Source organism: Panthera uncia, chromosome B1 (assembly GCF_023721935.1).
Source record: "Panthera uncia isolate 11264 chromosome B1, Puncia_PCG_1.0, whole genome shotgun sequence".
Classification (NCBI taxonomy): domain Eukaryota; kingdom Metazoa; phylum Chordata; class Mammalia; order Carnivora; family Felidae; genus Panthera; species Panthera uncia.
In genome coordinates this window covers 121,514,336-121,541,167 of record NC_064811.1, presented here as the reverse complement: position 1 = coordinate 121,541,167, position 26,832 = coordinate 121,514,336, and the positions used below count along the sequence as shown (strand labels likewise).

At 35.1% G+C, this 26,832-nt stretch overlaps 1 protein-coding gene across 2 annotated transcripts in view; it reads left to right on the top strand.

The window, feature by feature from the left end:
* The window catches only part of SLC10A7 (solute carrier family 10 member 7), a 251,551-nt gene that overhangs the window by 73,400 nt on the left and 151,319 nt on the right, over nt 1-26,832 (top strand). Inside the window, exon 5 of one of the 2 annotated variants that reach the window (XM_049632258.1) lies at nt 2,430-2,468. The exons of the other annotated variant lie outside the window; for it this stretch is intronic. Coding sequence (XP_049488215.1) covers nt 2,430-2,468 — 39 coding nt within the window. The remainder of the gene's footprint in view (nt 1-2,429; nt 2,469-26,832) is intronic. 2 annotated transcript variants of the gene reach the window in all.

Below are 26,832 nucleotides of genomic sequence, written 5' to 3'. Positions count from 1 at the left end.
AGGAGGTGATTGAAAGCTGCTTGGAAGGAGTTGCTAATATAAGTGGGAGTTACCTAGGTGGAGGAAGAGGGAAGGGCATTCTAGGCCAGGGAGCAAGGTGGTAAGAAACAGCACAATGAGTTTGAGGAATCACAAGTGGTTTAGTATTGTCGGGATATAAAATTGGAGGCAAGAAATAAGATGGACAGAGACCTATTCATGGAAGGCCTTGTACATCGTGCTGAAGAGCTGGAAATTCCTCCTTAAGTCTAAAGACATATATGCCTTTTATGTATGAGTGAAACACTCTCTAAATATTTATCATCACTCTTTGGGACTCTGGAAAACATAATTCCTTTATATGCTGCAAGAGTAGAATTAAGTCAACTATTAGGTTGATTATTTGTCACTATTGAGCTCAAGATCCTTGGTTCAGTGTCCAATTTCACATGGTTCTTGAGATACCCAGAATGCAGAGTATTCCTTGGATCACAAATTAGCTGTTTCACAAATGAATGCCAGAGCTCATTGCATGGGAGCACCAAGTGACAGGATAGGTGGGTTCAAATGCATCAGCACCAGCACCAGCAGAAGAACAACTAAGAAGTTGGCTTGCAGCATCTTCGGGTGCCTAAGACAGCACGTCACTGTCATCGCCATTATTTTATAAAATGCCAATCCACATACAATATATTGCTTGTGTTTGGGTTAAAAAGAATTGGTTGGAGTGGGAAAATGGTAATTTGATCTGATGACTGGTAGTTGATTTATTTTACTTTGACTTCTGAGTCTTTTTACTTCTAACAATCCATGTGTTTTTGTTTGTTTGTTTTTGATTTTTTTGTTTGCTTGTTTTTAAATACTAGCCAAAACCGTTAGTTACCTTGAATAAGGTTGGTGAACACGAAAGAAACACATTTGGAAGAGAGAAGCTCAAAGCAGAATACCTCATTCCTTTACTAAAGAGATCAATCCATTTTAAGCACAAAATAGGGTCTAGAAATAAACGGTGGTTGTGGGGAAGGTGCATTTCTTTTGTAGGAAGGAAGGCAGTGTTTCCAGTTGATCTCACTACGACTCATTTATTTATATAGTTTTACTTATTTTTCTCCACACATACAAGTTTCTCCTGAATCATCCATAATGGAATTCCAGGAAGATGGGTTAAATATGTTGCCATAGTTTACAATTGTCATCTGTAATGTTTTATTTAGCCAAAGTTTTTTTTTCCACTACTCCCTGTACAACACGGAACACCATATGCCATTGTCCCTGTCAGGAAGCAAAGGTTTCCTTGGTCTGTGCCTGTGCCTATGTTTATGCCACAGAGGAGCTCTGGTCCAGTGCCATCTTTTATTGATAGGGCCAGCAAAGAAGAAATCTAATGAAATTATCAAAGCTTTGAATTAATTATGAACTTGAATAGGAGAGCTAAGCTCTCTGGAGCCAGGGATCTCATTACCCATGCACTCTCATTGCATCTTCTTCTGGAGCAGAAGGCATTTTCAGCTACAGCTCTTAGCCTGGCTTTGGACTTTATTCAAACTTGCTAAACTGACATCCTTTTCTTACTACGACGTGGCTGCTAATGTCCATGATGATTAATTTAATTCTGCTCTTGATCTACAGGAGATGTCAATAGGTTTTCTCTACCCTTCCTTTTGCCTTTTATTATTTTTTCTTTCTCTCTCCTTTTTCCCCCATCAGATTGGATGTTATACAAGTTTTTATCCTTTTTGGGTAATGTGAGAAGCTTTCAGGATTCAGGTGTAGCTTCATGGAATATAGTGATTGATTTAAAGTTAAGAACTGTATCACATCTACTATGTAATCCCTGGATGTTTAGGTAAGCGCAAAGTCAAATGTTTCTTCTTTGAATTTTGAACACCAAGTGGAAGTTTTTCTTGCTTGTTTCTCCTTTAGCATTAATGGTACATCGTCTTAGCAGCATTGTTCACATTCTAATGTGTGTTGTATGGGAACAACAGATCTCACTTGGTGGGTGTAGCTCGTAAGACATATGCTCCCTGATGCAGAGTAGTTAATGTTTGCTTTACAATTCTGGTTTTTCTTTGCCCGGTAACATGAAAAAAAATTTTTTTAACAAATATATCAACCTCTGTTTTAGGTCAACTAACAAAACCAATAACAAGATTTCAGTTTACTATTGGTGATGATTCTTTGGTAGTGTCATATAGGTTCAAAACATCTCCTGGCAAGTCTTTTCTGCTTGCTTTTGAGACCCATTATTTATGAATTCCTAAGCTGCAGCTCATCTATCTTAGTAAAGTACAGGCCACTGGCAATTTTTGTAAGCAGTGACTAACTTTGCTTTATAGAGTCAATGTTTTAGGGTTTTGAATAGTGGGGGATGGGAGAATGATAATCTTTGCTTTTCTTTTTCCTATTTACTTTCAGTGAGTTTTTCCCCCTATTTATTTTCTTTATAGGCAGCTGCAATATTTAATTCAGCCTTTGGAAGTTTTTTGGTAAGTAAATATGGTTTAACTTGTCTATAATAACTTTTGTTGTGATGTTGTTTATATGAAAGCTTTAGTGAAAATTGGGACTTTTTTTACTATTGGATTAAATATAAAAGTTTTTGAATCTTTTTATGTGCCGTTAACCATACCCTGAAGAAATTAGTTAATAAGTAAAGGAAATGTTCTCTTACATTATAATTTGGAGGCTTGGGTTTAATATTCCATTTAATGGATTCAAGAATCAATTAAAACACTGTGTATCTCCTTATAGAAGTTATGTCAATATATTGATCATTTAATGAGGTCTTTTAGATTATTATTATTTTGTATCATGGGACTAAGGATTTTGAAAAGGAAACATGACCCAGCTGGTCAGAAAGGGAATGCTAATTTACTTGTTGACATGTCATTTATTTTGTTCATTTCACTGTCAAAGAAGCTACTGTCATGGATGCTTCTGAGAAATCTGTGTGAAAAAAATTTGAAATGAGGAAATAATTAATGAGTAATTTGGAGGAAAATGCAATATTTTTTTGACATGTGAACTATAAATGGTATAAAGGTTAGAAAATAGTTCAGTGTTCATAAGTAGAGCTAATAGAATTCTAAGGACGATTCTGTTGTAGCGTTTTCAATCGTTTTTTAAATAATGATATAACAAAGACTTGGTTTGTTTTATGAAAGAATGAGAAAGAAACTGAGTTTTCTGTTAATTACTTTTATTTATGCCCTCCCTAAAACTTTGCCAAATTCATGAAAATAAATTAGAATATTGTGTTTTTAGGTCCATAGTTCATGAACAGATATGAAGTACAGTGATTTGCAAATAATTGAGAATAAAATCAGGAGGGTATAAAATAGTTCACGAGTCTAGGCAAAATATCAGTTACTTCTGTTTAAAATGCTCTTTATGTCACTACTGTATGCATCTGAATGTAGCTGGAGCTTTTAAACGTGTTGTTACATGATGTTAATTCTATGTAGTGCTACACAGCTTTGAAGGTCCCGATGTTCTAGAGCTTTAAATGATGTAGCTTCTGCAAAATTTATGCTTAGAGTAGACCTTATTTTTAAAGAAGTAGTAATGTTATTTCTGATGTCGTATTATTGGGTTTTAGAAGAGAGTTAATAGTGTCTATTTAATGGAAATGAGCTCTTGAGCTACTTGTTCCAGACTCAGTAGTATTTTGTTAAATTGTTTTTTTCATCTAAGTATTATTTTTCATTATTTGTCACAATTGACAAAATAATATCTGTAAAATATGATCTTGCTGGAAGCCAGATTTTTTATATAGTTTAGAATCATATACATCCACTACCAAAGCATGACTTCTAAGCTGAATCTCTTACTCTTTAAACATCTACAGTAATTGAGAAAATAAGTTTGAGGCAATTGTCTAAGTAACTAAAATACTTAAATACACCGTCCCTTAGTTGGAGGACAAGCTCACTAAGTATGGTTTTGAGTTTTGCACTGATTGTGTGAACAGTGAACATATCGGAATATGTGTTCTCCCAGGCCTGATTATTTGATAAGGTCCAGGAAAGTAATACCTGTTCTAGGGACTCTTTAGGATCTTTATTCTACTCTTGCACTTCTAAGAAGTTGTGCATTCTCACTCGTTAGTCTTCTGCTCTTTTTCCTCTTTTTTTATTTTAATTCAACTAATCAAAAGTACTTAGTGATCTCCTACTACACAGAGATGGTTTTCTAATAGCCGTGGAGGGTGCAAGATACATGATGTGGGTCCCACTGTGTTGTGGATATGACTCACAGAAAAATACAATGTAAAAGTTAACAGGTCAAACCAAAGATGTTACTAGATGATGTAGGACTGTGAAATGGCACAGGCCATAGGCACTCTGAATTGGAAAGTCAGACAGAAGCCATTTTGCTGAGTTGGTCCTTGAAGTATGGTAGGATTTAGCTAGTAGAGAAGAAAGGAGAACTGGCATGAGTGATGGCAGAGAGGCAGAAGTGTCTTTTTCCATATTTCCTTCCCCCTCTGTTACCCGCTTTTTGAAAAATGTTTATTTTTTATTTTTGAGAGACAGAGATAGAGAGGGAGCAGGGGAGGGGCAGAGAGAAAGGGAGACACAATCCCAAGCAGGCTCCGCGCTGTCGGCGCAGAGCCCGATGCAGGGCTCCAGCTCACGAATCATGAGATCATGACGTGAGCCAAAACCAAGAGTCATTTGCTTAACCGACTGAGCCACCCAGGAGCCCCTGTTACCCCCTTTCTTTCTCAAAGTTAAAAGTTACCAGAAAGGGTTTGAGAATGCAAATTATGACTGGAGATATTTTGTTCCAGTGTTATAAGAAATAATAATTCTATTTCTTCCCCCCCCCCATAGTTACAATTATGGATTACGAACTATGGATTATGAACAAATTGGATTATGAACTATGTATGAGTCTGGACTAAATCCATTAGAATTAGTTTCAGATTATTTAACAGAAAAAATAATAATTGTGGCATACAGGATAGAAGTTTATATTTCTACTATGTAAAATCTGGAAGGAGGCTGTCCAAGTGTTGCATGGTGGCTTCATGGTCTCATTGTGGATGGATATACCTATCTTTCTCCTCCATCCTCCACAGCCTGCACTTTCCTTCCTCAAGCTTACCTCATGGTCCAAGACAGCTGCTGGAGCTCCAGCCAAAAAAGATACCTGGTCAGTAAAGTCTTTATCCTGGGAAAGCACAGAGCTCTCCTAAAATCTAAGTTTGCTTTGTTTAATTTGCATTCCTAGAATTCCAGCATCATACTTGCAGTCATATCTTATTGCAGAACTTACTCAAGCAATCCTACTTAGCCACTGGAGAGGTTGGGACATGTGGCAGGTTGCTAAGAGCTAAAAATTGGATTTCTGTTACTAAGAAAGAAGAGAATAAGTATTAAAAGGGAGCTAGCACTTTCTTCATGTGAGCAGTGTACAGCAATTGCCAAGAGGTCAGAAAAGATTAATCTCAGTTGAATGATATGAGAAGGCTTCAGGGAGAAGTTGGTGTTTGATTTGGGCTTGGGAAAAGGACTTATTTTAGAGGAAGGAAATCCTGAATTGTAACCTTCATGTTTTAGTTTGTTATTCTTTTTTTTTTTTTTCATTTTTCACTTAATTTACTTAAAAATTTTATCGAGTTTTTTTTTTTTTTTAATTCTTGTATAGTTAACATACTTATATATTATTTTCTGGCCTACACTATGCTGTTGTATTATTTTCAGGCTTACGATATAGTGATTCAACAATTCTGTACATCACCCGGTGCTCATTACAAGTACCCTCCTTAATCCCCATCACCTATTTAACCTATCTCCCCACCCACCACACCTCTGGTAACCATCAGTTTGTTCTTTATAATTAAGAATCTGTTTCTTGGTTTGTCTCTCTTTTTTTTTTCCCTTTGCTCGTTTGTTTTGTTTCTTCAATTCCAAATGTGAATGAAATAATACGGTATTTGTCTTTCTGTGACCGACTTATTTCACTTAGCATAATAATCTCTAGCTCCATCCATGTTGTTGCAGATGGTGGGATTTCATGCTTTTTAACGGCTGAATAATATTCCGTTGTAGATCGGTCGATCGATCGATCTATCACCTCTTCTTTATCCACTCATCTGTCAATGGATACTTGGGCTGCTTCCATAATTTGGCTATTATAAATGATGCTGCTATAAACATAGGGGTGCGTGTATCTCTTTGAATTAATGTTTTTTTATTCTTTAGGTAAATACCCAGTAGCGTGATTACTGGATTGTACAGTAGTTCTATTTTTAACCTTGTGAGGAAAGTCCATACTGTTCTCCACAGTGGCTGCACTAGGTTGCATTCCCACCAACAGTTTACAAACCTTCCTGTTTCTCCACATCCTCACCAACACTTGTTTCTTATTTTTTAATTCGTAAAGGATAGTACTTGTTATAGTGTTTTTGGAATTCTCTTTATAAATGAAAAATATTCACTTACTCTTAAAATTTAGGAGGAGGGGTAGTACTATGGTTTCTGGAATCAGAATGGCTTAAATCTTCATTTGACTGAATTACTAGCCTAATCACATAACCTTCCTTATATATAAAATGGAGTAGATAGTACCTAAACTATACAGTTGTGGTGAGCATTAAATGGGATAATTTATATAAAATATTTGTATGATCTAAGTTTTTTCCAAGCTCATCCATGAATTTTTTTTTTTTTGGCATGGCCATGGACATCTATAAAATGAAGAATTGTTTATCTCTGACTAATGATTGTTCTCTGATTATTCTCTAGTTACAAGTGACCATTTCTTTTGTAGTTACGTAAATAGAATCTAAAAAGGGCATTTACTTCAGATTCCATTAAAACTTTGAATGAAAGCCTTTTTTTTAGATGAATTTTTGAAGAAAGAACTCTGAGGGCATTTTTGTTGATTTTTAGACATCTGGGTATACCCCATAAAATACTGTACATATTTATAGCTAGTTTAATAATGTCCCAGGTCTAATTAAAACACAGTGTTTTTAAGAACTAATTGTTACAGAAAACTGTGTTTTGTTTTTTTCTAATGTAGCTAAGCTGGTAATAACCAATGATAGATGAATTCAATTTACATAAATTTCAGACCAAGAGCATATTTTAAAATCATGCCACAGAGGATTGCTTTAAGTTAAGAAGTTAATGTCATTATCTCCTCCTCTCATTTAAATTGTTCTGTTTACAATAATTGTGAGGTATAATAACTTTTAAGTTTTCTCAGTTGATGAGATTTTAATAAAATTTGATAGCCACCTCTCTGAATAACTAAATTGTTGTAAAAAGAATATATATATATATATATGTATATATATATTTTTTCTGTATAACATCAGGCATTTCAAGTTCAACCATCTCCTGTGCTGCTTCCTCATCAAAAGAAAGATTAAAAAATAGATATTGGCAACTTTTAAAACAATTGCAATTGAAAAATCCTCTCTTTCGTTTAAAAAGATTTAACTGTGTTGAAAAAAATCTGATCACATGATTTGTTAGAGTTTTGGCATTTTTGGTTTGGGGGCTAAATTGAATGGTTCCATGTCTTCAAGAATTATAGGTTAAAGTTTGACAGGAAAAGGTAGAGCTTTTGCCTTTCAGACTCCTCAGCCTATTTTATTATTTTTGGTAACTCTTGAGGGAGTTTGGTAATTCCTGAGGAAACCTTGGTGAGTGACAAAGCTGATCATGCCAAATTGAGTTTCTAATAACTGTGTTATATGACATCATAGCAATTCATAAATGTAAGGATTCTGAAACATTAGCAAAGAGTTATAAGCAAAATTAAATCATCTTTGTGAATGTATAACACCAAGTCTAAAAAATATCTGTAAGAGTTATTATTTACTCTCTAAATCTCTTCATTTAAAGTATAAAGAAATGGGTTGATTTTATGTAATTCTTCTAAAATAATTCTTTTAAAGTAATTCTGCTCATTACGGGAATGAGCAGAAGCTATTCTAAAACAAATAGGGGTTAAAAGGAACTCCTTGCCTTAAGCTGAATAACTAGCCAGAATATATTTTTCTTCCCTTACTCTATTGTTGTTCTGCCTTCCCTCTCAGCTTTGGCTGGTCTGCCATTACTACCCAGCTTTGTAGTAAGATTTGAATAGTTAAATGATACTCTTAAAGTTGCTTGAAGAAAGGAAATTCCAAACACAAATGACATGTTTTAATAACTCAGGATATGTGTTTACCACCTGTTTTATTCTTGCTTTCTTATACAAAAATGTAGTAAGCCACACTTAGCATGGTCAGAGAGGAAGCACATTTACTTTGTTATTCATTGATTGCTTTTTAAAAATCAGAGCAAGAATCTCAAATATTAATGAAGAGGGTTAAGGGTTGTAACCAGAGAAGACTCAACTGTTACATTAGCTTTCCTTTCGCCTAAATCTAGAATGTCAATTTCTAGTTTTGTTTATGTTTGTGGAATACTCATTTTGTGTAACACTGGAAACTACGCTGATTTTTTTTTCTTTGTTTGCTTAAAATCCTGACCAACCCAAATTACTCAGTTGTGATTTTGGTTTTCCCCCAAAAGTTCATGACTTTTTTATAAAACAGGCTTTTATTTTCATTGAGCTTACATTCCAGAGCAGACAATTAAACACTTTTCAGTACCACCTTATAGAATGTTATTTCAAGTTCGTTCCTTACTGCTAAGGACTTGATAAAACTAGAATTTAAAATAACCTATTTTGGGTTTTAAAATACCTTATGAACTCTGTTCAGACAATGGGAAGCAGGTTTCTCCCTTGATAAAATGGAGCCCATCGTTATGCTATATATTTCATTGAATCACCTTTTTGGGCAAATGAATGTTATAAAAGCTGAATTGCTAAGAACAGACTACTTATTCTTTAAAAAGATGCAGTTGGGTTATTTATTAGTATGGGACAAAATAGGAAGGTAGGATATAAAATTAACACACATATACTCAGAGTCCATTATTCAAGGCACTCTCCTAGACACTGAAGCAAATATGTGAAGAAAATAACAATAAAAGATTTTAAAAAGAGGGAAGACAAGAACTGCCTTCAAAGCAATGTCTTCCAAATTTCAGGCACTTTTTATGACCTTTGCCGTGTCAATATGTTATTTGTATTAAGTTAAAACCCACTTAAAGTTTTTTTTTTTTTTGAGTTCTTTCTACATCTAAAGTGGGGCTCGAACCCACAACTCCAAGATTGAGAGTTGCACACCCCGCTGACTGAGCCAGACTGGTGCGTCTAAAACTCACTTTTAAAATTTAACTTTTTTAAAAAGTAAAACTTGGGGCACCTGGATGGCTCAGTTGGTTAAGCATTCCACTTTGGCTTGGATCATGATCTTATGGGCTTGTGGTTCGAGGGCTCGGGCTTTGTGCTGACAGCTCAGAGCCTGGAGCCTGCTTTGGATTCTGTGTCTCCCTCTCTCTCTCTGTCCCTCCCCCGCTCATGCTCTGTCTCTATCTCTCAAAAATAAATATTTTTTAAAAAGTGAAACTTGACATCAACACATAAAACAATTTTGTCATGAATAGAAGGTCAGTGAAATTAAATCAAATGGAAAAGAAAACTATTGTTAATTGGTAGCTAAACTGCTGCCTTCATAAGTCTCTGAGCTCATAGCCTGTCCTCTTTTTGATAATAAAGTAAAATTAGTACTGGTCCCAAACCCAAAACAGCCTCTTCCTGCAATCTAAAAGATTGAAAAGAGTTTTTGAAAAGGGAGAAGGTCTCGTCACTACTTCTTTGCTCATGTGTCCTTTATGTCATCTTGCTTTGACTTCCACTTTGCTCAGCACTGTTCTCTCTAAAGTCATCTCTTAGTCATTTCATCAGAGGTGAATTAGAACCATCTGGGGAGGTCAAAAGAAGAAAGGTCCTAACCAGGGAGTCTAGCAACCTGAACATGTTATTGTTTCTTTGTCAGAGTTCTTTCCCATGTAACATTTGTCCAGAAGAGCGGTATGCATGTGAGCCAAACATGTTTGCAGAGGTAAATAAGTTATGATGCTGGCAAGGAGAACCCTGCTGTAGCTACATTTGGGTTTGTTTCTAAAGCAGACTAGTGTTTGAAGTGCTGTGATTAAAAATGGTCTTTGTTACTTAATAAAAATGTATAGAAACCTTACTCTGTTTAAGCTCTGTCTGTGTCATCTGACAGGACTTGTGTGGCAAGTAAATGCATTAGTCACAGTGACCATTTTTCTTGCAAATTTGTGACATAGATTTAATTATAGGAATGACCAGCAACTTACAAATCTAATTTTGGCGGAGGCTGAGGCAACTTTTTTTTTTATTTTAATAATGATGGATTTTTTTTTAAAGCAATGATTTCATTACTATTTAAAGAAATCTACTGGTGTAGAACCAGCCAATTGACTGAAGTTATTTTATTACCCTTTAACAAATGCCATGTAGTTTCATTTCTATTTTTATTAATTTTTAAAATACCATTCTGGAAAATACTTGCTGTTATACCCAGTTAGATAAAAATAAATAAATGTAAATGGGGGGAGGGCAGGATATGGTCTCCTAAGAAACATGATCCTAGTGGTTAGGTTGGTTAAAATGACTACATTTCCTTAATATGAATCCAGCCAACTACAGAACTGCTGAGTTTATGACCATTAGTAGGAGATACCCATAATTAGTAATGATAATGTGGGAGATAGTTCTCATTCCTCCACACCAGAAGCTTACTTGATTACTCTATTTATTAAGCTAATATTTGGGGGATCTGGGGATAATAATGTGGTGAGCCAAACGAGGTTTCTTCTATCTTTGTCTGTATTATAGATTCTCAAGGTGAGAATGTCAAATCCCATGGCAGGCAGGGGAGAGGGAAAATTAATAATTTTCCATTATTAATATACCTCATTGATTCAAGACCCCACTGCCATTCCAAAATAAATTGGGACATATGGAAAGAAGCAGGAGGGCATCTGAGGTTGCATGAACTATATCAACTTTTGGATTCTACCAACCAAAAAGAATGTTTCGTTTGATTACTGATCTTTATGATGAAAGCAATGCTAGACACCTAAATTCCATTGAGGATTCAGGTTTTTGAGTAAACATTTAGTACTTCTCAAAAATAATCGTCTGTGTTATTGGAAATGGCAGATTGTAGTTTGAAATAAAAAAAAATGAGACATCAGCTTTTTTAGCTCTAATTCACTTCATGTCACTGTTTGACCTTATATCAGTTTTATTTAATGAAACATTTGTGGACTTCCTACTATGTGCTAGGCTCTGGGTGAGGTTCTAGAACTCCAAAAGGAGAGTAAAACTTGCTGGATTTAAATGGCATTTCTCACAGTATAGTTCCCCAAACCGATTCTTAGTTGCCAACTGATGATTTGGACCCACAAAGTTTGGTGACCACTTCTTATAACTACAGAACGTCGGGTAAGGTAGTAGACGATCATCTCCAGTTATCACAAAACAAACAAACAAAACCATTCCATTTTGATTACAGCTGTAAGGAAAACTGGATTTTAAGTTTGTGTGTCTGCCAGCTTGGTTGTTTTTAAAAGCAGTTTTGTCAGAGACCAGATTCAGTTTGTAACTACATCAAAAACTGACTTACAAAAGTATCTTACTGTATGTATAACTTATTCTATTACATATAACATCGTGTTACATCATTGTGTTAAGAATTAACTTCATAAAAGCTACTACAGTGGTTATTATATGTTTATTATAGAACTTTTGAAAAATAGAGATAGAATCACCTAGATATAACTACTCTGAGCATTTTGGTGTATGTCCTATGTATTTTGTACATATAGTTAATAAAATTGGAATTGCATTATATAGACGATTTTATTTTCTACCTTTCCCCTTTAACAACATCTATACACATTTCCTCATATTCTTATTTCTACCTTGTTTACTTGATTTTGCTTTATATAATGAATAATAATAATATTCTTTTGGACAGGGTATGATATTTATTTAGTTGTTTCTCCATTGACAGTCATATGGGTTGTCTATATTCTTCTACTATTATTTAAAAAAAAAAGCTTCCACAATATTTTTGTGCATAAATATTTGTGATTCTCCCTTTTAATTATCCATCTTAGGAGGAGTCCCTAAGAGAACAAAAACTGAGTAAAATGCTACAAACTTTTAAAGGATTCTTGATGTTGCTAAGTTGCCATCCAGAAATATTAAAAAAAAATTATCATCCGAATATGTAGACGTTCAGAAATACTCATTTTTCTTTATCATCACCAACTCTAATTATTACTTTTTAAAAGTTTTAGCAAACCCTTGTTTTACTTTAATTATAACTTTTTGAGAAGTTGATGTTTTATTATCTGTTTATTGGCCATTTGAGATCCTTCTGTTGTCAATTATTCATATACTTTACTTATGTTTCTTTTGGGATGCCTATTTTGGTTTCAAAACAGTCTTTTTATATTGAGGATATGAATACTCTATTTCACATATTGCAAATATTTTTGCTTGTTTGTCTTGAACCTTTTTTAAAAAAAATATTTATTTTGAGAGAGAGAGAGCACAAGCAGGGGAGGGGCAGAGAGAGAGGAAGAGAGAGAGAGAGAGAGAGAGAGAGAGAGAGAGAGAGAGAGAGAAATCCAAGCAGGCTCTGTGCTGTCAGGGCAGAGCCCGACACAGGGCTTGAGCTCACAAACTGAGATCATGACCTGAGCCAAAATCGAATTGGATGCTTAACCGACTGAGCCACTCAGGAGCCACTGTGTTCAACCTTTTAATTTATTTGTGTGGAGGGGTGAGAGGAGATGATTTTTAATTGACAGAAGTTTAAAATTTAAGTCAGATGTATTAAGATGTAATTTTTATACAGAAAAATCGACCCATTTTAGATGTACAGTTATGAGTTTTGACAAAATGTAACAGTCATGTAACTACCGCCTCACTCAAGATAAAGAATATTGCCATCCCTCCCAAAAGTTCTTCTTGCCTCTTTGTAGTCAGTCGTCCCCTTCCCCATCTTCAGCCTTTGGCAATCACTGGATTTCTTTCTTGGCCCTATACTTTGCCTTTTCCAGAAGGTCCTATGAATGGAATCACACCATGTGTAGGCTTTTGATTCTGGCTTCTTTCACTTCGTATTTGTTTTTGTGATTCACCTTTGCTGTTGTATGTGTCTATCGGTAGCTCACTCCTTTTTATTGCTGAATAGTATTGCACTATCAGTTTAGCAGTTGATGAACGTCATATAGTTTCCTATGTTTGGCAATTATGAATAAAGCTGCTATAAGTATTTGTGTGTAGGTTTTTGTGTAGATGTATATTTTCATTTCTTCTGGGGGAATACCTAGGTGTAGGATTGCTGAGTTACATGGTAAGTGTATGTTGGACATTGCAGAAAACCACCACACCATCATCCAGAGTGGTTGTACCATTGCTACCAGGAATGTCTGAGGAATTTAGCGCTGCACATCCTAGCCAGCCCAGGGTATTAGCAGTATTTTTTATTTTAGCCATTCTAATAGGTGTACAGTAATTTGTTATCATAGCTTTCATTTGTATTTTCCTGATAGCTAATGATGTTGGACATCTCTTTATGTACTTATTTGCCATCTGTATATCTGTTCAAATCTCTTGCCCATTTTTTATGGAGGTGTTTTCTTATAATTCGATTGTGAATTTGTAAATATATTCTGGATAGCAGTCATTTAGGGGTATGTATTTGCAAGTGTTTTCTCCCAGTCTGTGGCTTGTCTTTCACTTTCTTAATAGTATCTTTCAAAAAGCAGGAGTTTTAAATTTTGATAAAACTCAATTTATCTATTTTTTTTCTTTTATGGTTCATGGTTTCTGTGTCCTTTCTAAGAAATCCTTATTCAGACCAAAGTCACGAAGATTTTTCCCCGATGTTTTCTTCTAGATGTTTTAGAGGTTTTGTTTTTGCATTGAGGTCTTTGCTCCAGTTTGAGTTCATGTGTGTATATGGTGCCACGTATAAATTGGGATTCATTACTTTACATATGTTTGTAGAAGTTTAAAGTTTTCATGTCTGTCAAATGTATTCACCTTTCCCTTAATGGATTTTTTTTTCATAGCCTTTATACTTATTAAGCCCTTTTCTAATCACAATGTCAGGTAAAATTTCACATGTATTTTCTTCCAGTTTTATAGACACAGTGTATATCTGATATATGTTAAAAAGCAAAGCCTGTTATATGAGAGTTCAGTAAATATGAGTAAGTTTGAAAGCACTTCACCTGATTATGGTGTCATTAGCTAAAGAAGTCAATTTATGTTGTTACTGTCCTTACTGGTTTTCTTTTTTTTCCTCGTAAGCCCAGCTTTGTAGTGTTACTTTCATATCTACATAGTGACATGTATGCTTGTCCCTGAAAATAATTAGATCAGTATTCATGACTGTTAAAAGTTATTTCTCCATCTTAGGATATTACACATGACATTAATACAGTTACTTAAGATTATTTGTTTGAAGTGTAAATGGGTATGTACATAGAAGAGTAAAAATTATAGAAACCTCTTATTGCGAGAGAGCCAAAGCATAAGAGACTGTTAAAAACTGAGAACAAACTGAGGGTTGATGGGGGGTGGGAGGGAGGGGAGGGTGGGTGATGGGTATTGAGGAGGGCACCTTTTGGGATGAGCACTGGGTGTTGTATGGAAACCAATTTGACAATAAACTTCATATATTGAAAAAAAAAGAAACCTCTTATTGCTCTTTATCAATTAATCTGCAGATAGTCACACAAATCGACAGTAAAATGTTTCTATTTGGAAGATTGCAGGTGAAATAGAGTTTTGAATAATAGGGGACTTTCCAAAAATAAGTTTGTAATTTAAAAAACCTGATCCATTTGACTTTAACTTTTATCATTGAACGGGCTCTACCGGTCAGGGGAGGACAATCTCAGGATGTGAACACAGTGTCTTGGAAATTAAAGTCAAAGCCTCACAGATCTCCATGAGATGAGCATTGATTCGGATTTTACACGTCCACTGACAGTTATACTATGAGTCTACAGTTAATATGTTTTCTTTCTCTTTTGACAGAACTACACTTAACTTACTTCTTCTGGGTAGCTTTTTCTGTGATTTTTCTAATAAGTAATGTAATTAAGTTAAAAATTTCCACCATGTTTATAGTGCTGTTTGGTGTAGTGGCCAATATTTTTGGTTTAGTTTTCTTATCTTTCAGGCAATTGTCTTTTAAGTAGTTATTTTCTAAAATGTTCCTATTTTCATTTGAAAGCCTATGTTGTTACTCTTTTTATCCATTCATTTGGGAGAGATGATGTTTATTAACATTATTGTGCTTCTGGTAATTTCCAAAAGCCAAGATGATACATTCTACCTTCTTTCTCACCACCACCCTATACGTTGTTGTGAGGTTAGCTGTCTTCACCTAACTACTTTCATATGTCAGCCCCATGCTCCAGTGCCTTCAGTGGCTCTTACTTGCTCACCGCCTTACTGGCCCTTCAGTGCTGATTCCTCCTGGTGCAGCCCATCCCCTCTCTCTCTGGCACCTTTCTTTCCTTCCCCTGTTCGCTATTGATTCACTCTTCTCCTCCCTCTCCTCTTGCCTCTTTGCTTACACTATTTCATCCTTTCCATATCATATCCATCTCTTCTTTAAAGACCATCTGCCCCTTGAAGACTGCCTCCAGCATTTTTTTTTTTTTAATGGTTGTTTAGCTCTTAGGAAGGCTTTCCATCAAGATTATAATTGGTTAGCATAATTACTTTAAAATTCTATTCTCTCCCACCTCTGGCAGTTCTTATCATCCTGTTCTTTTAATTTTTTTCCTAAAATATGTATCTTGTAATATATTACATATTTACTTATGTTTACTGTCTGTCTCCCTTTTTGGAAATGAAAGCAGGTATTGGTTTTGGTTGTTTGGGTTCATTTGGTTCACTGCTCTAGCCACGGCACATATAGTATCTGGCACATGGTAAGCACTCAAAAATTATTTGTTAAACGCATAAATAGAAATCATTCAATGAATGTTATTTTAACCTCTCTTCTTCTATCTAAGATTGTAAAATATCTTGTGTATGATACACAGTTAAATGTATGTTAGTGATTACAATTAAATGTTGAATTCATTTGACAGAAATCCTGGTATCATTTTAATTCATTATCACATTTTTCTTACTTATGTTAAAATGATTTTAAATTGGAAGCTTTTAGTTTCAATAAAACATATGATACAGCCAAAATTTATATTGCTTTCTATTCGCTGTGTTGATTTAGAATGGGAGTGAAAACTCATTATTACATCTAAACTTGATATTGGGTAATTTGTAAGACTCTCTTCTTATGATAACTCTCTGTGAGTAGATAATGGCAGATTATCCCTATATAATTTGTTACCAATCCATATCTTGTTATCATTGAAATAATTGATTTTAAATGTCAGAAAGTTTTCCATGAAAGATTGCTACAAGTGTGATTACTACATATATAAAGAGCTGCAGATTTATAAATAAGAGGATGTAATAAGTGATTGCCATTATATGGCATTGTAGAGAATTGTTGCTCTCTTGGTATTAAGGAAAAGTATTTTATCATTAAAGTTTATATTTTAACAACTTGTAAAATATGTAATTAAATTGACAAGTGAGAGCTGAATTACTAGACAATACTGAAAAATTGTACAGTATCCTAGAGGAGAGAGGAGAGGTAAAAATTTAAGTCTGAAAAACAGGAAAACCAATCAATGGTGTATAAAAAAAAATGGATAAAATCCATATCTGAGAGTCATTAAAAGTACTTAGAAAATAGAAACTACCAAAAGAGAAAAAGAAAGAAAATAAGAAAGCCAAGGTGATAATGAGGAAGCAAATAACTTGAACTTGCAACACGATATGACAGCATATGAAAGCTAATGCAGTTCTTTCTTTAGAAGCATCGTGTTACAGCCCTCTGCATTTGGGGTTGGTAGGTGCAGAATTCAGAATATTGCTTTGACTTTGGTCTTATCTTGTCAGGGGTTAAAATTTGTTAAATGAGATATAGAAAATAGAGATGTGACTTGGGTTGGAGGAGGTTTGGAGAGTGATGTACCTCTATATAATGGAGAAAGAAGAGACAGAATTTTAAGATACTCCAGGAAGGGATGTATAGTTAATCAGACTCGATTTTTTACTGGGAAAGTTGGTCCCATTTTCTTATGATAACCCAAAAAGTACATTCATACCATCTGTATTTGTTATAGCAGCCTCATAAGTCATTTGGAGTTCCTGATAGATAACTGCTGAGATATACAGATTTGGAGAAGAACAGCTTTTGGTCTTTTCAGTAATTAAAATAGGAAGAAGAAAGGTTGTTTCTTGTTTACAAAAAAAAAAAAAAAAAAAAAGTAGATTGGCGTGTTACCTCTTTCTTTTCTTCGTTTACTTCTACTTCTTTAAACTGAAGAAGAAAAAATGAGTACAGATCATAAAAAACATTAGAGAAATATAAAGCCTTCCTGTCTTTTGCCCTTTAGTTGACAGGCATTTTCTCTCAAAATGGTTGAATCCTGATTCTGTATCATTAAACAAATGTCTGTATAGAATTTTATTTATTTATTTATTTTTAATTTTTTTTTTCAACGTTTTTTATTTATTTTTGGGACAGAGAGAGACAGAGCATGAACGGGGGAGGGGCAGATAGAGAGGGAGACACAGAATCGGAAACAGGCTCCAGGCTCCGAGCCATCAGCCCAGAGCCTGTCGCGGGGCTCGAACTCACGGACCGCGAGATCGTGACCTGGCTGAAGTCGGATGCTTAACCGACTGCGCCACCCAGGCGCCCCTGTATAGAATTTTAGATTCATATCTCATGTAGTTTCAAGCCAAACAGTTGTTGAAGTCAGAAGGTTAAATTTCCAGCTCTAAAAAAAAAAATGAGTAAAAACTCTCACAAGTGGTTTTAAAAAAAGGTTTAAGTGTGTAACAGTAGAAAATCTCTACATTAGGAAGAATACTTCCTCTTGTAACAGAATGCTATTGTTCTTTTTCATGTGAATTTTCAAGATATATTTGAAAAGTAACATTGAGGTATCCCCAGGGAGCAATCTCAACAAACAACCCTTAATCTTGAAGCAAATCTTCCATCATGTCTGGCTTTTTTTTTTTTTTTTTTTTTCAAATTCTACCAACCTGGTGCCATAATCATCACTGCAGATTTTCTCATGGCAAAATTATCATAAACTAATGAAACTCTCCAATAGCCTTCTGCATCTCTGTTAGTTTTTCTAGACATTGTTGACCTTCATTCATTTCTTTTTTTTTTTTTAACTTTTTTTTTTTTAACGTTTATTTATGAGACAGAGAGAGACAGAGCATGAACGGGGGAGGGTCAGAGAGAGGGAGACACAGAATCTGAAACAGGCTCCAGGCTCTGAGCTGTCAGCACAGAGCCCGACGCGGGGCTGGAACCCACGGACCGCGAGATCATGACCTGAGCCGAAGTCGGCCGCTTAACCGACTGAGCCACCCAGGTGCCCCGACCTTCATTCATTTCTATATGGGAACTGTAAGTAGTGAATCATCTAAAATATATATTTTGGCACATGTTTTTAAGAATACAAACAAATTAGAAGGGGAAGTTTTTCTCCTTAAAGAAGGAGAAGTTGGGTGCTACCCAATTCTTAAGGAAGTTTTCCATTCTCTGCTGGAAATTCCAAGATCTGAGATTTTTTTTTTTTTCTTGGCTTAAGTCTTTTCTTGGCATGATGTCTCTCCTAAGCAAAATCGTATCCAGTAATATTACTGTTTTTTTTTTTTTCCTTTGTCTTTTTGAATCATCCATTGTTTAAGATGCTGGGCTTCTGATTACCAGGAAGGCATATACTTTGTAAATTTTCTATGGTCCTGTTTCAGAAACTGATTCTGTGTCTCCATCTCACAGGGATGGACTCAATGTTGATCATATTCACAGATAATGATATATAAAGCAATCAAGAGTGGAAAAAATAATTATGAGAAACTTTTAGACAGCTGAGTTGATGCCTTCTGTCCTCATGATTAAATCCACATGAAAAGACATTTTGATAAGAATTTTATTTTGTAGGAATGCAATTAGAGGAAAGAGAGGTAGAGACGTAGTTCCCAAGTTTGATTCTGTCAGGCGGTTGTAAGTTAATGTGTCTGGCTCCACAACAAGGGTATGGTGCCCTTGGAAGCAGACAGATTTACCATTTGGACCAGAGATCTTCTTTCCTAGATGGTGTTTAGATATGTGTTCTTAATGGTTTCTTTTAGGTATTTTCTCACTGGTTCCATTGCTAACTGGTTTGCCCTTTTATTGATCCGCCATACCTTAGAGTGAAGTCTTGCTGATGTTGAAACCATTCTAATGTTTTAAAGTGATTTTACATGTCTTTGTTTTAAAGGCATTTCCTTTATTGCCAAGTTCAGAGATAAGGGAGATACATTAGTATTTCCATTTTGTATTGTCTATATAGCTGAACTGACTGACATGGTAGCCACAAGCCACATGTGGCTATTTAAATTTTAAATTAATTTAAAAAAATAAAAAAATAAAATTTAATTAATTAAAATTAAATAAAATTAAACATTCAGTTCTTCAGCCACACTACTCACATTTCACATATTCAGTAACCACATGTGACTGCTAATTGCTGTATTAGTGCAGAATGTTGAACATTTTTATCATTGGAGAATGTTCTGTTAAACAGCACTGGAGAGATGTTTAATTGGCAAGGTATTTTGAAGTTATGTATTTTAATATAATTCAGTGCCTAATATTTTTGTGTGTGTTCATTGTTTTATATCTATTTGAAGTAATAGCCCAACTTACTATTCTAGTCGTCATCAGTGAGTTTGAAGTAGATCATATACATATATTCAGCTGGACAGGGATTTTATTGTTAAAGATACTAGTTATTTAAGTATCTAGCACTTATGCGTTTTACTTAGGACAAAGTTTTCATGAATTTCATTTGCAGTTCCCGTCTAGTTACTAAGAGGACTATTTACTTTCGTGTATTATAAAAACTCCGGCGCACAGTGGAAACACTTTTAATGGTTATATTATAATTTTCATAATTTTGACTCCTCATAATAGTAGATTTCTTGCTTTTTCCAACACCACGTTGTTTTAATAAATTAACATCACTCCTTCAGAAGTACTGACAGTGCCAGGAAAGTAAATGCAGCCTTATGTGTCTAAGAGCTGTCCTTCAGAAAATAGTATACTGTTATACTAGAAGTGCCCGGAAGTCTGTTTGTTTTCAGAGTCTGAATATGATTTTATTATTAACTTGCGTGCCTTCCTCTGCATTTAACAACTGTTCTCATGGGGCCGTTACAATTTTTTAATCTGCTTTAACTCCTTTCACATTTGAAAGATTATTTTCAATAAGAGGTCTTTCTTATATGGTAGTTTAACTAGGTCAGTGATTTTCTAACATTTGAATTTCACTCATCAGTAAATTTCAAAAGAAATTTTGGGGAGCGCCTAATGTCTTTAGTTTCTTATTTTGCCAAATAAGAACTACCATTTATTCTCATCATCATTTTATGAAAGAATAGATGTTCAAATATGAAACCCAGAAGGGTGGATTTTATCATATTCATTTATCATTGAATAAATTTAACCTGATGATAGTTATACTACATTCTTCTAATTTTGCCTCATTTATTTCTTTGGAGTTTTGACTAGTCCCAAGCCCAAACAGTTCATTGTGGAAATTATCAATCTTTGTTGATTTTCTTCTTCATTGATCTTTTTACCACTTCTGTTTGGTGTTTTGAATTATAATTTTGATTTAGATTCTGTGCTGTTAGTTAGGCAAAGACTGTCACTATTCAAGGAAATCCTATAATATAATTAGAACAGTTAGAACATTTAATACATGATAGAAATGTATCAAAAAGTCATTTAACGGTTTTAACCATGCCATCTGTTAGCCAAATATTCATTTGTCTAATTCATATTCTGAGATAAGTTTGTCCAAGCTATACTCTGTAGGGGCTCAGAAGAAATAGATATCTCTTCCAGAATTGGAGGAAGGTGAAAACAAAAGAATAAAGACAAAGTAATTTAACTAGATCTGAGAATTCAGTTTCAAAGAAAAGTCCCTTTGGGGAATATTTGGGTAATATAGTTCACTTGTCAAGAACTTAGCATTTTAGAAAAAAAATATTTAGTTTGGAAAAGTATGTTTTTAAGGTAACATCGAATATATATATTTATTATTCTGCATATTATAGTATATATAGTATCTATATCTATTATATAGAATGTATTATATATCTGTACATAATATCTATATTATATAGAATATATTATATATCTATATATAATGTCTCTATTATATATTACATATTTATGTAGAATATATAGATATATAATATCTACTTATGGAATTCTTATGTGTTCAGTGAACTCATGAAAGAACTTCTTGGAGTGTTTTTATACACACTCAAATATATATTTATTCATCCATATTCCTATATATAATTGTTCTTACATTAGGAAAGGTCACTTTTCACTGAGTATTTTAAAGATGGTTCAGTGTAGCTTCTGGGAGGAGTACACAGATCCGCAGGCTCAGCCCCCCTCACAGAGCTCTCACTGCAGACTTTTCTTGTCAATGGAGTATACCTTCCACAAGGCATAGGATGAGAGGAAGCTTTGCAGAATAAATAGAATTGAGGAACATACGGAGATTTATTCCAGACTGGAGTAAGGGGATCTTACTATTACTGATTCTCTATTCAAAAATCTATCTCATAGGCTTAGTTTGTGATGAGTTATAATGTTAGTGTCCTGTGAACAGAGTCTGCTATAATCCAAAATGGACAAGTAATACATAGAAGGAGACCCTGTCTAATATTTGTCACAGCTGGATTTCTGCGAGGAAGGTACATTTGACATGGAAAGCCTGCCAATTAAGTTATTAGATTCCTTTTCGTTACACTTTTACACATGATTAAATTATAGTACTGTTATTTTTAGATAAATGTAAAAGATAGGGGTGTGTGTGTATGCATGTGTAGTTTCTCTATACAGAATATTAATCTTTGCTACTGTTGAAAAATAATTTTTCTTTTAAAAAAGTTAAATAAGTAAAGACTCCATTTACTTTCATCAATATTATTGACATCTTAGCAAAACCCTATTAAATTTGGCCAATGTATGGTCTCAATTATGTTCTATAAAAACAAGATTTAAAGAAAAAGACTGATGTTTAAATTAAAGAAATTAAATTAAAGAAAAAGACTATGCTATAATACATGTGACATAGAAAATATGTGCTAGAGGCACCTGAGTGGCTCAGCCAGTTAAGCGTCTGACTTTGGCTCAGGTCATGATCTCACAGCTCGTGGGTTTGAGCCCCACGTCAGGCTCTGTGCTGACTGCTCGGAGCCTGGAGCCTACTTCGGATTCTGTGTCTCCCTCTCTCTCTGCCCCTCCTCTGCTCATGCGCTCTCTCTCTCTCTCAAAACTAAATAAACATTTTTTAAAAAGGGAAAAAAAAGAAAAAAAAGAAAATATGTGCTAATGACTTTGTATTATCAGTAAGTTTTCTTGTCAGTAGCAGACTATTAGTAAAGTTTTTCAGGAGTCAGAAATTATACCTCGGATTTGCAACTGCAAAGGAGGGTTGGCCCCTTTAACCCTCATGTTGTTCGAGGGCCTACTGTATTATATATGACTGGGAGACGGTTATACTATATAACAAAAATTTTCCTTTTTGTTCCTTTCTTCTTTCTTTGTATAATTACGCCTTTTTAGCTTAGAGATTTTTTGTATCTCTATTTAGAAGATAAATTAGGTCGTTGTTATTGTTAGTTTGACTTAGTATTCCAAACTCTTTTCAACACCAAAAGCTATTTATTAAGGACATGCTGTGTACATATCATTGAATTCAGTTGACCTACATTCAATGGGTGATGAAGATTATAAGACGCAATTTTTTTTTTTTTAAGAGACTTAGTGTAATTGAGGGAATGAGATATGCTTAAGTTAAACACTTGGAGAAAAACAAGAAAAAAATAGACTCGAGTGGTTAAAAGTATGTTATCATCAATTAAGAAAGGGAGAGCAAGACAACATAAAATTATTAAGAAGGGATCCCTGGAGCATGTTAAATGTAAGATCTTAAAAATCAAGAGCAACCCAAGTGGAGAAAATCAACCTGAGAGTGGATACAGTCCAACAAAGGCAGGGACCATACCTGTTATACACATTGTTACCTCTCTTTTTATCTCTATCTATATAATGGCAAATATGGTGCCTGGTACTCAGTAGCCAATATATAATGAGTAAATGAATGAATGGGCAGTCGCAGGCAAGAGACAGTGAAAGGAGGGATGCTTACCAGAGTAAGCCAGTTCTTGTTGACTGGTGGAAATTATGTGAGACTGTATTATGAAGCGCCTTGAATGGAAGGCTAAACTTGAACTTGATACCATGTGAGACATTACTGAGGAGTTTTCAAGGAGTATATCATGCCAGAAGTGGTGTCTTAAGAGAAATGTCCTGATAGCAATGTGTTTGTTGGTGAGATTGTGCATGAAAGATTGGTAAGTAGGCTATTCTAACTCTAGACAAACAATGATGAACACCCTGACTACTGCCTTTCAATTTTTCTTTAACAAAGAACCACAAGCACAAAAGAAAAAGGAAAAGCTTTTTTTAGTCATTTATTCAGTTACTTAGAAAAGTAATATTAACCTTATGCCTGCTGTATGTGAGGCCCTGTACACAAGGAGTTTCACTCCCAAGCTTTGAACCAGGGATACCTACCTCCCAATGCTGTTAAAGAGATTAAATAAGATCGAGTCTCTGAGATGCTTAGCAGAGTGTCTGGTACATTAACAAGAATTCATAAGTGGCTCCTCCTAATACTATTTGGTTTATTTTAGAAACGATGTCACCAAGACCCTCTTCATCCCTATGGCCAAAACCCTCTGTATAATCCCATATGTAGACTTTTTATCTACTCCCTAGATATAGTATTTTCCTAAACATCTGGTTCTTTAAGAACAACAACATTTTTTCTGTTAGAGGCTTTGAAGCTTTTAGAAATCAAATCAAATATTGTTAGTGAACCTTGTGTACTCATCTCTTAGCTTCAATAGTTGTTAACTCACTCCAGGCTTATTTCCTCTACACCTCTGTCTGCTTTGGTATTACTTTGATGCAAACCCCAGCCACGTCTTCATTTTAACAGCAATCTAATAGGTAAGGGCTCTCATCTTTTTTTTTTTTTAATGTTTATTCATTTTTGAGAGACAGAGAGAGACGGAGCACAAGTCGGGGAGGGGCAGAGAAAGAGGGAGACACAGAATCTGAAGCAGGCTCCAGGCCCTGAGCTGTCAGCACAGAGCCTGATGTGGGGCTCGAACTCACCAACTGTGAGATCATGCCCTGAGCTGAAGTCGGACACTTAACCAACTGAGCCACGTAGTCACCCCAAGGGCTCTCATCTTTTAAAGATAAGAGACTTTTCCTTCTTAGAGACTTTTACTGGCCAAGTTTTTCATGAAAGAGTCTGGAATATCTTTATGTAGAAATGCCGGGAAATGTAAGGAACAGAAACAGACTGGGGACCCAAAAATCTTAGGATTAATAACTGTGGTGTCATGAACAAAATCAGGGAGTTTAAACAAAAGAATAATTTTGAGTGAGATGATTAACTTTGATTTGATAGATATTAGTTACATGGTGGTACTGGGACATCCAGGGGCAGATACCCAGGGGTGGGCATGCTTGGTATGTTCTTCCTTTATGGATGGAAGACACATGGATCTTAAACCAGTATAGATCCTTTTAGGTTGATCATTAATAATAATATTAATATCCTTCCTTCCCCTTCTCCTCTTCCTCCTTTTTTTTTTTTTTTTTTTAAATTTATGATCTCATCCTTTCTGTGTCCCAGCCTACAACTTTCCACTGCCACTCTGCTCCATTCCCACACACTTTGGGGCATATGAGGGGACCTTACTTTTCTATTAATTATGTTTGTTTGAGTTCATTCTGTTAAAATGTTTATTTTCTTCTTAAAAATTATTTCGGTTTTTCTGACAGTACTTAGAGTCAGTGATGATTAGGTGAAGAGTAAATATTTATTAAAATGGGTGATAGCTTCAATCTGGATTTTATAGTAATTTCAGTTGAAGATATTTTAAAAAATCTTTTTTTAATGTTTATTTTTGAGAGACAGACAGAGCACGAACAGGGAGGGGCAGTGAGGGGGAGACACAGAATCCAAAGCAGGCTTCAGACTCTGAGCTGTCAGCACAGAGCCCAATGAGGGGCTTGAACTCACAAACCATGAGATCGTGACCTGAGCTGAAGTTGGATGCTTAACTGACTGAGCCACCCAGGCACCCCCCATTGAAGGTATCTTTTTTTTAAATTTTTTTTAACGTTTATTTATTTTTAAGACAGAGAGAGACAGAGCATGAACAGGGGAGGAGCAGAGAGAGAGGGAGACACAGAATCTGAAACAGGCTCCAGGCTCTGAGTTGTCAGCACAGAGCCCGATGCGGGGCTCGAACTCACGGACCGTGAGATCATGACCTGAGCAGAAGTCGGACCTTAACCGACCAAGTCACCCAGGCGCCCCTGAAGATATCTTTTAAAGTAAAAATGTAAAATAGTATCATAGACAAAATTCCATTCATCGAAGGAGCACAGAAATAAATGCCCGATTGTGAAATTAAATTAGAACCGAAAATGCTCATAAGTTAGTAACTTTAATTCTTTTTTAAAAAGTTCTTAGCTTTCAAAACATCTCCTCTTATTTCACTTTGACAATAGTGTAAGCAATTTAGCTTCTAGGCCAAAATAGAGATATTATTATTATTATTATTATTATTGTTATTATTGTTGTTGTTATTTTGATGCATGGGTGTCATCATATTAATGCTAATTTGGTTACATGTATTCATCAAGAGTAAAATTCAGACTCATCTTAGCACCTGTTTTAAGCCTGCAGCCGACATCCACATTAGAATTGTATACCCTAAATGTTAGAGGTTCGTATAGAAAGTGGAGATGTATATGGCTAGTATATGGCTAGAACCTACTTCAGCTTTATAGCACACTCATAATTATTAGCAGTGGGATCCATGCTGTTAACATTGGACACTGTTTGAATGTTTCCTGGTAATTTATAGGGTTGATTACTCCAGCCTCAAGTGGAACCTTAGGAAGAAGAGCAGCAAATGGTAAATCTCTGTGATGGTCCCTGGGGCAGGGGTTCAGTTTGAGGCTCTGAGTTATGTGGTTCTCAGCCTCTTTTCCTCCCCAGCCCTTCCTGTGGCTCGGTGTCATCATCATCATCTGTTCAGATAATGTCTGTTCAGAAATCACAGGTCTCTGGGGAGGAGAGAGAAGAGAGAGTCCTGTTATAAGCACACTCGCTGCAAACCTTTCACCTTGCTGTCAAGGTGACAAATGTTTGTCCTTAAGGGAACACTAGAGGTTAAATCACCAGTGTTTTTCTCACTTATCTTCCTTCCCATACTATCCCAGCTCTTAGCCAAATTTATAGCTAAGAGAATCTCAGAAAATTAGGCTGCTCGTGACCTTTATGAATCTTGTTCAGAGATCTGTTTTGTACAAGCTCCAAGTACTGATTACGTTATGAATTGGGGTCTAAGTAATTGGAATTTGCTGAAAGTCATTATGTCAGTACATTTTTCTTTCAGGGATATCTCAGAACAACAAGATTTAGGAAAGAAACATTTACATTTTGAGAGGTAGTATTGGAAAGTTTGCAAATACAGTTGTGACAAGGTGAGCTAGGACTTATTTTTACATTAGTATTGTGTTAATTAATGGTGTACACATCCTTGCATAGAGAAACACCAACTTCTTCTTCTTCTTCTTCTTCTTCTTCTTCTTCTTCTTCTTCTTCT